General features: G+C 38.5%; 1 protein-coding gene across 4 annotated transcripts in view; it reads right to left on the minus strand.

Annotated features, from left to right (window-relative positions):
• Window positions 1–16157, minus strand: part of kcnip4a (potassium voltage-gated channel interacting protein 4a) — a 127684-nt gene that overhangs the window by 84332 nt on the left and 27195 nt on the right. The window contains exon 1 of one of the 4 annotated variants that reach the window (XM_072376358.1): window positions 1306–1961. The exons of the other annotated variants lie outside the window; for them this stretch is intronic. Within the exon in view, the coding sequence (XP_072232459.1) occupies window positions 1306–1390 (85 nt within the window). The 5' untranslated portion in view covers window positions 1391–1961. Of the gene's footprint in view, window positions 1–1305; window positions 1962–16157 lie in introns of those variants that run through there. 4 annotated transcript variants of the gene reach the window in all.

Raw genomic sequence — 16157 nt, forward strand, 5'->3', positions numbered from 1 at the left:
ATCTGTGCGGCTTAGCACCATACAGTGTGATCAGCGACAACCAACGTGACAGCATCTCAGTTAATACAAGAACGAAACAGGAACCACAGAAACAAAGGTGACAATATATGCTGCCAGTGTAGTCACATCATCTATGCAGCTCACCAGAACAAAAAAAAAAAAACATCATGCGGTGCACCGTAGAGTGCAGAATAAGCGTTGAAAACAGATTCTAAATTACAAGACCCGAGTACTGCACTAAGCTTGAAGCATTAATTCAAGGATCAGTGTATGCTACTGCCTCTAACCTTTATCCTTTATAGAAAACTTCATGAAGTAATCTGCTGGCGATCCGCAATAATCCAATGTTTAATCCTGTTAAACTCACTGATTCAGTATCCTCTTATGAGAAAAGCTGATATAAAAAAAAAAAAGCTAAAAAGACCTTGTGGCTTGATACCAGCACAGGTATCGTTATGAGGAATGCCGACAGTGTACACTGAGTGCAAAAACTTTTATCTTCGGGGTGATTTCAAAAGATTCAGCTCAAATGTACAAACTAAACATTTGATAAAATGTATGTAAAACTTTTGATAATCAGTTCTATATGCAGCTTTAGTTAAAATACTTTGAAGTTCTGGAATCACCATGACAGAGAAAATGAGCTTAAACACAGTCAAATGCTTTAACATATTAAAACTGCTTTCCATGCATAAGTTGAGATGCTTGGATTTGTCATTTTTCCACTTTTTCTTCAACGATTACTCGTAGCCAAATGGCTTGCCGGTAGCCATGGAAACCAATAGTATACTCCTCTGAGCAAATACTGTATAGATGGGTTTTGGTATGATTAGAAAGCTGAAACCATCAACTCTTTTCATAGGGCAATTCACCAGTGGGGCTGCCGTCTCTCCTTGCTGCTGATTCTGACTGTCACTAAAAAAATTTTAAGTTCTAAAATCACGATGACAGAGAAAATGAGCTTAAACACAGCCAAATGCTTTACCATGCGCAGGTTGAGATGTTTCCAATGATTACTCGCAGTCAACCCAAATGCACGCACAGTAAGATGAATGATGCAGAGTAGGTTATACATTCAAACCCACTCTGGAAATTTTAACAGTTGTCAAGAAGGCTTTGCAGGCGCAGATGTGTACACAACTTAACACTGAAAGTATGCAAGCCAGATGTGTTAAATACTAACTTTGTAAGAGTGGAGAAGTTTAACCATACTGTGGAGAAGACGAAGCAAAAACCTCAGCAGATTTAGGAGAATCTCAGCAAATGTGAACACAGAAGGGTTAAATTCACCTCTTAAAGTCTTACCTGTGTTGAGCGTGCCTGTTACAAGTCTAAACAGGTACTGCGCAAACTTGAAGATCTCACGCTTGCATCTTTTCCTGCAGCTCATCTTTGCTCCTCAGGGAGGGGATTCTTGGAGGGGTCAGCACAAAATGAAGACGGACTTCAGGGTTCAACAAATGCAATAAGAAATCTGGGGAAGACAGTGACTTTGACAGAGTGCCACAATAGGGCAAGTGTCCTCTTCTCTCCTCCACTCGTCTGGCTGTGTCAGCGTGGCCCTTGTGTAGCGGAAGGGATGCTCATCAGTGACTGAACAGCAGCGAGAGGGGCTCGTCTTGTGTGTGTATATGTATCCCAGCTCCTCTGCTGCCCGGCTCCAGGGTATGTCTGTCTGATCAACACAGGGATGTCATGTGGTCTTTTGTCAGGTCATTAATATTTGCTTTCCGGCAGTTTACCTCCTGTTCTCTGGGGAAGGTGAAGGAGTTTCTTTCTTTCTTTTCCCCCAACACTCACTCCTCCTCCTCTTGACACTTTTTTCTGCACTCTCCTACTCTTCCTCCGTGTTACTACTCTGCTGGCTTCCCACCACAGTGGGTTTCTCCCTCTCTGTCTCTCGCAGACACACAAACAAACACACACTCCCACACTTGATCTCGTAGTGCGCCTGCTGCTCGCTCTACTCAACACCATCTGTGGATGTTTTACCCTCGCTGACGGTTGCCATGGAGGTGTGGCCTGATTGGCCCAAGCAGAAGAGGAGGAGGAGGAGGAGAAGAAGAGAGTTAGAAGGCACACAAGGAGGAGGAGGGAAATAAAGAAGAACAAGGGGAAAGTGTCCACCTCAATGAATCAGCAGCGACAGTACATTATGGCCCTGTTTCGTGACGTCTAACGGTACGTTTACTCATAGTGTGACAGTAATGGAAAAATGTAATGGTATAGCATAAGACAGACATGAGGTTAGGTGATTAAGAATTCGACAAATACACTCAAAGAAAAAGTCAAGACACTGGTAGAGGACAAAGCTGTGGAGCCCAGGTGGAAATTTCCTGCATCAAAATATCAAGGTCAGTGATGATAATGACTGACAGGCTTCATCCAGCATTTGTGATGACACTGGGACCAGCCAAGTGCATCATCATCTCGCCTAATTAGCCTGCACTGTACCTCAATTGCGGTCATCTATCAATGCCAAGTATGTCATCAAGTCAAACCCTGAATGGTTTCTGCAGTAGCTTTACTTAAGAAAACAGACGAATGACAATTTTCTTATTATCTCCTGTCTAGCAGGTTGGCAGACTTAGGTATTGCTCTGAAATTGGCCTAAGGTTCTACAGGTCACTAGGCAGAGTGGCATTTCTTTTTTGGTGAATCCTGCTCTGGTTGGAAACATTGCACACTCTGACTTTGGAGTTCTTGTTAATGTGCTAAGCTACACACGCTTTTCAGAAAGGAACGAGCAGCGAGGGGTTACTTCCAGAGGCAGGAATAAAAAAATGTGTGCTTGGAGGAAAATAAAGATTTCAAAGACTTGATATAAGGTGTGAAACTTCTTACTGGGTCAGAGCACAACAGTGAAGAAGAGCAAAGTCTCAAAAAGGTGAATAATTTAGAAGGTACCTATTGGCCAAAGAAGAGCCTTTGTAGCAGGACTTTGGCAGAGGACATTAAATGTGGTTTACAAATCAAACTTCTCAGATGGCATATAAGCAGTTTACTATTACACAACAACAGCAGGTTCTAACCAGTAACTTGGCCGTCTTTCCCAAACCAGTACAGAGTCGTTAACATTACACTGACCTTTATAATAGCATCCAGAATACTGCACAGCGGATAAAGTAGAATCGATTGAGCTTTTTCTAATATAAACAGAGAAAGGCTGCTTGATTTTGCATCGGAATTACTTCTGTGACTTGTTGGTTGAACATACAACTACGGCTTACAGTAGAGACAATATTCACATTCCATTCTGTACACTCCAGCCCATTTATTTTTGGTTTCAGTGAGGATAGGAAAGGTGCCTGCCTGATTGTGGATTAGGTTCACACTTTGCAAGCCCAACTCATCGGCTATATCAACCCCAGGGAGAAATCTTAATTTCAGTATCACCTGTCAGGCAAAACTGGTTTCCATTTCTATCTATGTTTCCAATAAACAAACACGCCCCTTCAGGCTCTGTAATTTCCATGGGGACGTTCTTGAGCAGCAGCGCTCAAGCATTTTCAGGTCACACCATGAACACACACCAATGTCCATGACAAAATGTGCTCTGTGAGGTTTGTCACCTCACTATTTCTGAGATAAACAGATGGCCTGTGGCACTTCAGCGGCAAACACACACTGAACAAACCACACTGCTGAAGTACACTGCTAGCAAACACTGCACTTAAAACTAAAGGTCTGCTACTTTCTGAGCCTTCAAGTGACTCACATGACTTTTAAGGCCTCCCCAACCCCCTTATTGAGTGTGAAGTGTGATGTGCGGAATAAATCACTACATTCCAAGTCCATATACAGTCAGGAAAAAAATCCCGTTCGCCTTAATGAGCATGATCAAGGTAAAAAGAGAAATGGAAGCTATAGAACATATGCTGAAATCTAAAAGAGGCATAAATCAAAGTGATGTCTTGAGAACAAGTAAAGAGTTTATATTCTACAAAGATTTGAGTAATGGCACAAGAACATTTAAATCAGATATTTATGCTGTCATCACTGGTCAGTGCATGTCCTTTAAGTTATGATTTTCAAGTCCACTACACTCTATATACATTGAAAGAGGCTAGTCAACTCATTTTAATCAAACTTTTTCAACATATCTAATATTGGTGAGATTGATTATGTGGTATACTTCTCTTTGAAGTTCAGACGAGGGTCTAACTACAAAATTAGAAGACTGGTCAGCTGGTTTGTGTCTAAAAGTAAACCAAATTATACAATATAGTTAGTTTGAGCAACAAAACTCAAGATGAGGGTGAACTTCACTCAAAATTCCTAGTAAATTTTCCTCCAATTATCTAAAATCTAAAGTCCCAAAGAAACTTCCTGTATCTTTAAGACTGTAGGATTGTGGACTTTTTCATGTTGTGTCCTGCAGAAATGACTGGAGTAACATGAAATAGGCTCCACTCAGGGTGAAGTTGACATATATATTGATCCATCTGGAGAACACTAACTGCAGGTGCCAAGCAGTAAGAGCCACCATTACCACAGGAGCTTTTTCCATCTACTCTGTGACAGCAGTTTGGCTGCCTTAAAAACACTGCAGAAAGCAGGCAGTCAAAAAAACAAGGGAGCAAAACTTTCTAATGTGAATCGTTTGCATCCTAAAAAGCAGTAAAGTTGCCCATTAAACACACTAATTGGCAGACAGCTGATAATGGACAACCTGCCAGAGCTTTGTTTAAAGGGACCACTAAACTGGAAGTAGCACTCTGTCATTGAATGTACTTCATTTTGCTTAGGTAAGTGCAACACCCTGAAAAAAGTTCTGAAAGTTACTAGATTGAGGCAGGACACTGTATTCAGCTGTCCATCGACAACCTTAATCACAGATAAACTATTCTAAATGTATACACCAGTACTTACAAATGATTCAAGCAGGGTTTTCTTGTCCTTAGCATTGATGTAACATATGCAACATTAGAGATGTGGCTCACGTTTAATATTAAAGTCAAAGTAAATAATTAAAAGCTGAATACTTGATCTCTTAAATGGTTTTTATACCATAGTTCTAGTCTCTTCAGAGGCTTAGAAATAAAATGATGGAGTGAAGGGTTAAGTTTTACACAAAACCTTTCACCACCTTGGAAAAATGTCTGATTTAAACCATACTGCCAATTATCAGATAGGCTGAATATTGACAATTTAAAACACAAATGCTGATGTTTTTTTCTCACCGCAAATTCTAACAATCACCGTTATCCACAATTTTCCATCTATCCGACAATACACACAAATACATTCCCTATTTTCCTGTTGCTGCAGCTTGAATCAAGCCATTGCAAGTGCGCTTGTTTGTCCACTTGGGCCAAGAGTCACGCATGCTCTTGCTATCTTTTTAAGCCATGTCTATTTTTGCTTGGCCCAATGATCCCTCAGGCTGAAGCCTGACAACTGCTTATGTGTACAAATTCATTGGCACCCGACTTGCAAAAGCTTTTTGCCTATACTAATATTTCAGAGAGCCAATCTGTTTCTCCAGATAAACTTATCAAATGTCCAATAAATATGAATCAAAGATCAACTCAATGACAGCAGCTGTGATGTAAGGTCATCTACACCGATATACAGGTATGCTTGAGAGTAAGTGAACCAGTCAGTTTTCTTTGTTAGTGACAAAAGATGACTTTTCTTTTAAACATGGTGTTAGCAGTATCATAGCTTGTATTCGTTTTGCTACAGCTGGACCAAGATGGCTTGTCATAGCTGGTTAAATAAAATCTTAATTGCAACAGAAAATATCAGAAAATCTGTCTTTGAACCGAATCTTAGACCTGTAGAGCAAGATCATGTCCCTAAACCTAAAAAACAAGTCATTTTACCCAGGAATAGTTCATGAAGGAATTAAATAAACAGTCTAGAATATTATTTGTAGAAACCCAACAGACATGAAATTGTTCTGTACCAAGTGATGTTTTTCTATTTTTGTTGAGTCTGTTATTGAGAGAGCTCACTCTCATTGGCTGTTCAGAGTTGCAAATTGGTACTTAAGCAAGTACGCGGAAGTGACCACAAAACAATAGCAGCCAACTTAAAATGTCCCACATAACCTTCTCTCATTTGTGGTTTTCATTTCTCCGAAACAAGCAACACTTTTCGCAACATCATCATGTGGAGCGAAGAAACTGAAGATAATCTGATAATCATGTCCAGATCTGTATGCCATCACCAAAAACTGCAAAAGAAACACAGCTATGTGAACATTTTCTCCATCTACAGGGTATTCTGGTTGCCTTTCATTTTAATGTACATACCGCTGCCCCCTTCTTCACTTGCAAGCTCTGTCTTGTTGTGCAGGCATAGATTATACATCCTGGGCGAGAGTTGGAAGTGGTCTTTGAAGTGATTTCAAGTGCTTGTTTGTTCGCCTAGAGACTGGCAACGTGAGGATACGCAGCAGGCGGCTTCTTGTTGCCACTGGTTCCTCAAGCCATTTTGATGTATAAGAGCCTTCACACATACACACAGCTGTGTGTATGTGTGAGTAAGTAAGTAATAATATATATATATTTTTTTAAAACAGCTTAAACTATGGCTTTAACCAGTTCATCGTTCACTTACAGAAATAAACAAAATACCACGAAAATGTCATTGGAAAAAAAAAGACACCCCAGATTTTAAGATTATAAACAACTGAGGAAAAGCAACACAGCTTTGATATTTGCATCCATGAAATCACATCACACATCCAGTGAGACTATTACACTTATCACCACCAACAATACACAATGAAATAAACTTTATACATACTTTATCTGAAATACTTTTACACAAAGAAAAAGCTAAATAAAAACCTGTGTCAGACTGCTGCAGGTACAGTACCTGCAAGCTGTCATTGAACAGGCATCAAGTCTAATGTCTGCCAGGCAGCACCTGAACCTATCACGCAACACCAGCTTTCAGTTAGATGAGCCACAGTATATGTGTAGCCTTTAGTCCTGCAGCTCAGCAAAGCAAAGTTTTGCTAAACATGGCCAAGGTCAGTGCGAACAAAGGGAACAGAAGTCAAAGTTAGTTACAAATGCATCCCTACATATCATTCGCAGCATCTACCAAAGTCCAACACCAGAATATATCCAATCCATCACAAAGGCAACACTATCATGATCGAATAATCACATTCTTTGTTTTTACTTTAAAAAAGGGCAATAAGTTAACAGCTTCTCAACATAAATCTGCACAAAACAAGACAAGGCATTTTGAGTACTTGGAGAGCTGGAAGTAGACTGAATCTGCAGCATCACCTCGATTTACTGTCTTATGTGGAAATATACTCTGGGTGGCTGTTTGCATAAACACTTCTACTGCAGTCAGTTTAAATCGTGAGAGGAAAAATATAACTGGAAATAGTAGATCTACTGTAGATCCAGGTAATGTATTCAGTCCTTAGCAGAACAGTTAAGTCTGGGCTTTCTGCCCAGATGTGCTTACTGACTACACATGAGCCTAAAAAAAAAACAGGGTGGCAATATGATACATCATTGCTAGACACACACAATGTGAGTAAAATGGGACATCTGCATGGCAAGAAGCTAGACAGCCATGACAAAATAAAAAAATAAATCTTGGAAAAGGTGCAGCATGTGCTCTATCGACAACATCTGAACCAATAACAGCATCCAACAGAAACAATTGCTATATCTCTATATCTGTGAGGAAAACTTTTTTAAAAGGACCTACTTGTCAGACAGAGGGTGAGTTAACTGGAGGGTTTTTCCATTTATGTATGGCTCATAAGGACCAAATCATTTCCAATACTTTTTTTTAATTGTGCAAACACATGGGGAAAAAAGAATAATAAAACTTTCCAGCCAAATGGTTGCTATAGTCACATTTACAGGGATATTCAGCATGCAGATGCTGTCAACAGTAAAATGGCTGATTGATTTTGCTCATCTGTCATGGAGAAAATTGTTCATCAATCGATTTGTACCCAGTGAAAGCAAACTACTCAAGAAAACACAGGATTGTTGCTGTAACAGCAAACACTGAGAATCAAGATGAGGACTGAACTCTTGTCAAAGTAAAATGGTCTTCAAACAATATAGGAGGAATATATCAATATTCACAATCATCATAACAGAAAAATTGTTTCTCCTTCCCAAGACAGAGAGACAGTCACTTTTCTTCTCAGAGTACAGGTTTCATCACAGAAATGTACGCTGAAATACTTTGTTTTACTAAACTTCTTTAGAAACATAACAATGAAAAATATGGATGCACCAAATCATCATTATTATTTGAGAATTGTCATCTCTGTATTAACTGTACAACTTTTTGAATTAATAGAATTCAAAATAAGCAAAAGAATTGTGATGAAGCTATAATTTAGTTTGAAACTGCGTATTTTGCAACTCAAAAATCTGTAATTCCTTAAATCTAAGGAGCCACAACTTACAAATGTTTTGTTCTTCTGGCTAAAAGAAAATCATGGCAATTGTCAACCGATTTCCTTTGAACTGATGAATCGGTTAAATTTCCAATATCAATATATTACAGAAATAATGAAACAGCTGGCATGGCTTCTGACTTCTGATAAGCAGTCAGTGGTGTACAGAGAGGAGCAAAGTGGTGAGAATTTTCTGCACTTCAACTGCTATTTTCAAGCTAGTGCTAATGATACTGTTGAGTCAATCAAAAGGCAAAAGGAGCAATTAACTTTAAATCACTTAGGAACTAAAACAAAAGTGCTTGGAGAAAAAAAGATAAAAGCCTGAGTTATTAATGCTAAGTACACAAATTCTGTGAAACAGAAAAAAGGTTAACAGTAGCAGTGACAATGCAGGGTGTCACACCAGATAACCGCTGGATCGATAGCTGAAGACAGTAATGAATTGCTTATGACATCAGTGTGCTACTGTTAGAACAACTGCTCCCTTAGGGCACTCCTGAAAAGCATACAGGATGCCTTTTCACATTAAAATCCATTTTGCTGCTTTGTATGCACTCTACAGCCCACTTCAATGCGATGTGTGTATTTCGCTTTTCAGAATGATGGATCATCATTAAGAGCATATGGCAGGTTTAAAGTGGTGCCTCTCCCAAAATCTTATTAAGATTCCCACTGTGGTCTGCCTGCATTAGCACCCATTACCATTCTTTAGAACAACGTTTGTTTTAAAAAAGGTCATTATGGGGAACCAACATAATCGCCTTCATTATAAATCTGCTGATGGATTTCTTATTCTACCTGAGACCTGAAATACTATCTCCCTTTCCTTCTGGTGAGAACACAGAACTGTATATCTCTGTCATTACTCCTTGGACTCACAGACAACGTTTTATCTACACTCAGGGATCTTGCCAGGCTATTTGGGGAGACGAAGACTCTTGAACAAGTCACTGATACTGGTGACTCTCTTTGTATTGCATGTCAATTCAGACAGTACAAGCTGGAAAAGGAGGCTGAGTGGAAAACTTGTATATTCTGAGAATCTTCTGGCCCTAAACAAGAGGACACACTTGAAAGATGGGCAATTTATTTCAGCATGCTCGCATTTTGATTGGCTTTGAAATGGTAAATTCGACTTCCAGCTCTTTTGCAAGGGGTATTAGGTCTTATATTAATGCCTGCTGACAAAAGCTACTTTCACACTGCGAGGCTTAATGCTCAACTCTGATTCACTGTTGAGATTAGATTCTTTTTGTTACACACTTTATGAACTCTGCATCTTAGCCAACAGCAGTCTGAAAGGGTTGGATACACAAAGTGAACTGTAAATTCCTCTTTTGTTGAGTCTTTAGAAGTTAGAACCAATCTCCAGGCTCTTAAGTTTGCAGTGACATTGGAGACACATTCACCTGTGATACTGTATAGCCATTTCTTTTGATATGTTTCAAAACACAGGGAAGTTACAATAGGTGCTTTGAATTTTGCTTGAAGCATTTCTCTCAATCCTTTCAAGGTTCAACATATTACCCTTCCACTCAACGTCCTTTCAGCTTTTTTTTTTTCTTAGTACTATCGTCTATTTGTGTGTCATCACAAAGAGGGCCTTAGAGGGAGATAAAAACTCATTGAATTCAAATATGATTTCTCAAAGTATAAAATAGATTAGCAGTGTATCAGATCTGGGACCAGAAAATGGAAATCTGAAATGTCATGTTGTGACATTTTATTTCAAAATATAACACAGCCTGACAAAGACACCCTTGTTTGCACCACTTTTACCTGCATTTACTATTTCAGGCACCACTGAAAAGGAAGCTCCTCGGCTCTGGCCTTGAATCAGATTCTATTCTGCCTACATCCGTTAGCAGAGCAGATGGCTCTCTGTTCAGCTCGTTTAATCAAAAGCAAACTGTGTTTTATATATATATATCTTATAATGCAAGGGCAAAGAAGTTAATGCATGGGACTCCTGAGGTGATAATGCATGCAGGCGACATGACTGCAGCTATTCCTGACTCGTTATGCTAATTCTTGAAAATTTGACACAGTCAAGGACAGCATCTAGAATAGGAAACCACTGTTAAACAGATAGGTTAACTGTTAACCATGTTGACAGTGTTGCAGCTCTATTCTAAGCACTTCTTTTTCGTATGATCAACATACAAAGGGCAACTGTAGCTAGTTTTATTTATTTATTTATTTATTTTGTTAGACAATTTGTGTCTAAAACATCTTCAATAACCATATACTTTGATAGCCCAGATCGAATTATGGTATACTCACGTGAATTTACTTTTGTGTAATAATATGTACACAAACCTGGAAAAACTATATGCTGCAGGGGACTCCATCAAATACTAGGAAAGGCATGCAGCAGCAGATGTGTTTGAACTGTGCATGACAGCTGAAAGGAACTTGACCACAGCAGCACAGATAACTGTAACTGGACCACAGAACCATTAGGCTTCCATCTGCGAGATGGAAAGCAAGAAGAGAATCATAAGAGCAAAAGAAAACCCCAGATAACTGCAACTTCTACATTATGTAGAAACAAACACCAGCTGATGCAATCCACGGTGCCACAAAGACTAATTCCAGCTCCCAGCATCACAATTCCTGTTCATTTCTACCAACCGAATTGCACTTGTTTTTACAAACACTGTGGGATTTTGTTTTTCAACTGCATCAGTATATTTGTGAGACTGAAGAGTGGAACAAGAAGGAGAGAGAATAAAGAAAAAGGACAGAGGACAGAGGAAATAGCAATATATTTGAGTAATGAACACATCAAACCCAGGGACAGTAATGAACTTGATCCTCTTTTCCACAGCCTTATCACTCAGTTTGATTGAGTGAGGGGGTCGGCATTCATTTTCACTGAGAGCAAAAACAGTAATGATCTGGAAAATGTCAGTTTCCCATTTATCCTGTTCCTCAGGCCAGCCAGGTTTATAAGACAATGGCACATCAAAGACACAGACATCATGAATCTCCAAATACATCTGGAAGGTGACCAGATAAGGAACACGGGGCAGGGGATATGTCACCAGGACATATAAATGGCATTTAAATCGTGGGGTTTATACTGCTGCTGCTTCAGTTTGAAATTAAATTGTTCCAGTGCTAAATGGAAAGAGGATGTTCCATCCTGACCATTTCTGTCAAAAGTATATAATCGCTGTAACTACACAATATATTTTTAAGACACCAACAGGTTCTCATTAAGGCTCTCTCAAAATTCATTTTAAAGTGTACTTTTTCAAAGTATGCTTTTTACCTTTTAAACCTTGCAATGAAATAATTACAAGAAGAAACTTCTGAACTGCATACTACTTATAATATTAATGGTATATGTGGTTAAATCATAAACCTGTCTTGAACCTTTTTCTGAATGCTGAACAATGCATAATCTCCCCATTTTCATTTTGAGATGAAAACAAGCTAAAAATGTTGTGAATAGTGTGGAATTAGATGAAAATCCTTGGTTTAAATAAATACAAAGGTTTTCAAGAGCCAAGAAATCTCCTTTTGGAGTCTTTTGAAGGGAGTTGGGGATTCCATCTCTCAAGCATTGAATGCACTTGTTTTAAATATTGTTACTTTGATACTTTCTAAAATAAATGTAAAATTCCTTTTTTTTATGGTAATCATATTGGAGTTTGTTATGTAAATGTGCCTGATGAGAAGCCAATTGGTCTTCCTTCAAACTCTCCAAAGCTCTGAATATGGGGCTAAAGCAGAGCCAATAACCATCAGAGTCTTTGTTACATGCCGCTGAAAGCCAGAAAAAAAAAAAGAACACTGTGCATGCACAGAATTTATATCATCCATTAAACATCCATTAAAATGCTCTCTCTTCATTCGCACACCCCCACAGAGTGAGGAGATGTGTTTGCAGTGATGTTTGTTTATTATAACGCAAGTCATATTTCATAGGTTGGTGGAAAGGTGCAGCACAAAGGAAGAAGCCACTAAAAACTGGTATAAATTCAGATTGCAATCTTTGAAACTGCAAAACTGTACACTAGCCTTGGCAGAGGAATGCACTCTAAGTGAATTTTACTTATTCAGATTTTTTTCACATTGTAAAGATGAAATTCAAACTTTCAGAGCCTGAACTTTAGATGAAGGAAATATAAGTATCTAAGAAATCATTTATCATGATTTATGGATGTATTTATTTTGCAGTAGCTAACACAAAGGACTTAGGGTAGGAAGATGACGTACACCAACTTCTCAGAAGTTATTGCTGCTACTTTTGAAAGCTTATTATTTTTACAACATTACTTTGTTAACTGAATGCTTTCTTGTTGAATCCAGACAACCAGCAGCTGTGTGGATAAGGTATCTATTTAGCAAAACACTAACATTATAGGCATGTTTCTTAAAAAGATCCCGGTCTCCAAGGACAATTGTTTAATTTTATCAATACATACAAAATGTTTAATAGCAGTAATTAACGGTACACATGCATTACTACGAGTTACCCTGTGTATACGTAACAAGTAGTGGCTGACCTCACCAAAGGGTGGAGCGTGTTGAAAATACAAGAGCCAGTGTGAATAAATGAGCAGGTATTTTAACCAAAGCCTGTCTTATACACCTCAATTAGACCTCAGAAAATTGTGTCAAATTGTTTTAAAAAAGGGCATTATGTCACCTTTAAAATCAGATTTTCAACAATGCTTGAAATCCCTGAACCATTGGATGGACTGGGTGGATGGAGTGTGAACATTAATCCTGAAACACTAAATCATTGATAGGAGCTACAGTGAGCTGGAGCAAATTCACAAAGGCCACCTTTGGTTGGTTCACTAATAACGTGGTAGAAGTAGCCGTGAGCACTGATGGAGAGGAGAAAAAAATACAAGGCAGCAGGTTGGGTTTACTGCTGCGTGGCTGCCTTTTTATCTCAGGATTCAAAGCTCAGCCACAAAGGCTCACAAACTACAATTGCTATGGATCATGCAGAGACAGCAGCAACAGAGGGAGTAATTTAAGAGTGAAGGCAGATCACTCAGCAGAACACACACAACCCAACCACTCCAAATTAATGGCCTTTACATTTGTTCAAATGCTGATTACAAGTAACATTCAAGTGTATCTTGAACATTAACCTTAATATTACATCTTAACCGGTTAACATTTGCCAATCAGCAAAGCAAACTGCAGTGAAAGATTCATCTAAAACTAAAAAATATCTGATAAAGCTTTCAAAATTGTATTCATTCATTCAACCTTAATCTCTCTACAGCACACTTTTTTTCAATTCTCTTTCATGATTATAGTGTTCAGGTGTCATCAATGTAAATACAAAACATTTATTTGGCACAAAATCTGTTTAAAATGCATTTGTAAGAGAAATGTGTTCCCAGGAAGTACAGTAAAAGCACTCTGAAATAACCTTGCTCAATAATCACGTCACAGTTGCTATAATACCACTCGTAAAGTAATTCCGAGTCCCCAGGGAACAATAAGGGCTGGGCTTCTGGTCGCTCACATTATTAAACAGTGAAGACTAACAAATGATTCTCCCACTACTGTCAGTGAATTACCTTGTGTTGCAAGAGAAGACCCCCACCAAAAGAAAAAAAAACAAGGTCCTTTCCTTTGTAGCTTTAGATTAAATAAATCTCACTTTAGTTTCATTTTTAGGTAGAAACTGAGACCTGGAATTAATAATTATGGGCAAAAGCGACACTTAACAGACTTCCAAATGTTGTATTGTAAAGAACAATTATAGAATAGGGATACTGAATTATTAATCCTTTCCATTAATTTCCATTAATAATTGAATTGACTAAAATATATTAAACAGGCAACTACATTACCCTTTTTTTATTTTATTTTTCTAACATTGACATCCTTTACTGAGGTTTCGAAAAAAATGTCTACGACATGCTTTAGTCAAACTACCACAGATACATTAAATAAAAATGTTACATAAACATCAATACAATTGTAAAGTAAGACATCAATTTAAACTGGGCAGTTAGGTTGGAAAATTAATCATTTATTTCTTGTACAAGTTCTTTTAGTGTGATTTCTCAGTAGTGGGATCTAATGTTTGGAATACAGACTGCAGTGGTTCCAACGTGCCTCAAGCACCAGTAAAAGGTTTTGGCAGTGCGCTGAAATTACGATTTGCTTGTGCAATGACCAATGCTGAGCATACCCACCTCATTAAAAGGGTAAAGTTGGGCTGTCAACACTTTTATGGCTGATTTTTTGTGGGTTATCTTCGACTTGGAGGACCTTGATCATAGTACAGCTTTGAGTGACCATGCAAATATATATTTGGACACAAACTACACTCAATGTTTGAAGCATGTCATATCATATGAGAGAGCTTACATTACCTAACCAGGGAGCTCACAGTAGCACACACAGCAAATGCACTCACATTTTCACAAGTCAAACTACGTGTCACAATGACATCGCAAGTCATGCGTTGAACTGGCCCAGGTTGTTCAAACACCACATCACAGATGTGTCACTTAACAACCAGAGGGTAATAAAGGTGTCAAAAAAAAAAAAAAAATTATCACACTGTAGTTTCTCCATCAAAAGCTACTGCATTGCAGAAATGTTTACAAGTTTGCTATTGTATTAGCAGCTGTCACTGTTTCAAGGCAGCATCCAATAAAAAAATGTGGGTGGAGATAAAGATGCGGAGGCTGGGTATTCCTTTTCCGAGTTGGTACTGTGACTTAACAACTGTACCTGGCAAATACTGTAGGAATGCTTCACTAAATTACATATTTTCAGACCTGGAAACATGTCATTCACTGACCAGATGGCTCCAAACAAAGTGACAAGGTTGTGTTATTTGTGACAGTTATTGAGTTAGTAGTAATTTCAGAAATATATACTCTCAACAGATTGTTTTTCTTCATGATGTGCCTTTTAAGTAGGGATGCCGACATAAAGATGCATGCACTGCATTTGTATTTGTGTGAGCTTTAAGGGTTGAGTTTTATGGGTAATGGACAAGCAAGGAAAATGACATTTATTCCCTGAATTTGTCCTTAAGCCAGCACTTATCCTCAGACTTGCTTCCCTTTTACCTGAATACTCATGTTGCCTGGGAGAAAGAAGAAAAATCTGTGCACAGTAAACACCAAAGATTACATGAGAAGGCTGTAACATGATGTCCTCTAGCCTTACTCTGACAGATGTGCACTGATACCCATCTGTGGCTATTTTTAGGTAAGTATGAGCCCAGAGGTGGGTGTAAAACACCATGAATATGCACCACTGCCAGGCAGGACTCCTAATTCCAACTAAATCAATTAAAACATGCCCTGGAATGATAAAGCTGGCAGATTATGTGTGTATCATTGGGACATCTGTTTCAGCTGAGCAACAGATTCAAGCAGCTGTATTAAAGTGAAGAAAGTGAACTCTCAAACCATGGAAATAATAATCTGCATGTTACCGGACACAAAAATAAGAAGGCTGAGTTTGTTGTGGTTATGTTGCGTTAACATGTTTTATGATAACTGGATAACATCACAGTTTATGTGTTTGTGATGAGGGAAAAAATGTGTCAGACACGTTCTTACTCGTTCGATGATTTCATTTATATCTGCAGGCTACGCAGCTGTTTGCCGTTTTTATTACTGTGGATACTGTCGGGCAAAAAAATTGCAACCCTAATTTAGGATGTGTCTTTTAGTGGCAGTATAAAAATATGTTGCACTTAGACTCTCATACCATCAACAAACTTTTAATTCACTTATTCTGTAGCCAGGCATGA

Source organism: Leuresthes tenuis, unplaced genomic scaffold (genome assembly GCF_036924035.1).
Source record: "Leuresthes tenuis unplaced genomic scaffold, fLeuTen1.0.hap1 SCAF_22, whole genome shotgun sequence".
NCBI classification, from domain to species: Eukaryota; Metazoa; Chordata; class Actinopteri; order Atheriniformes; family Atherinopsidae; genus Leuresthes; species Leuresthes tenuis.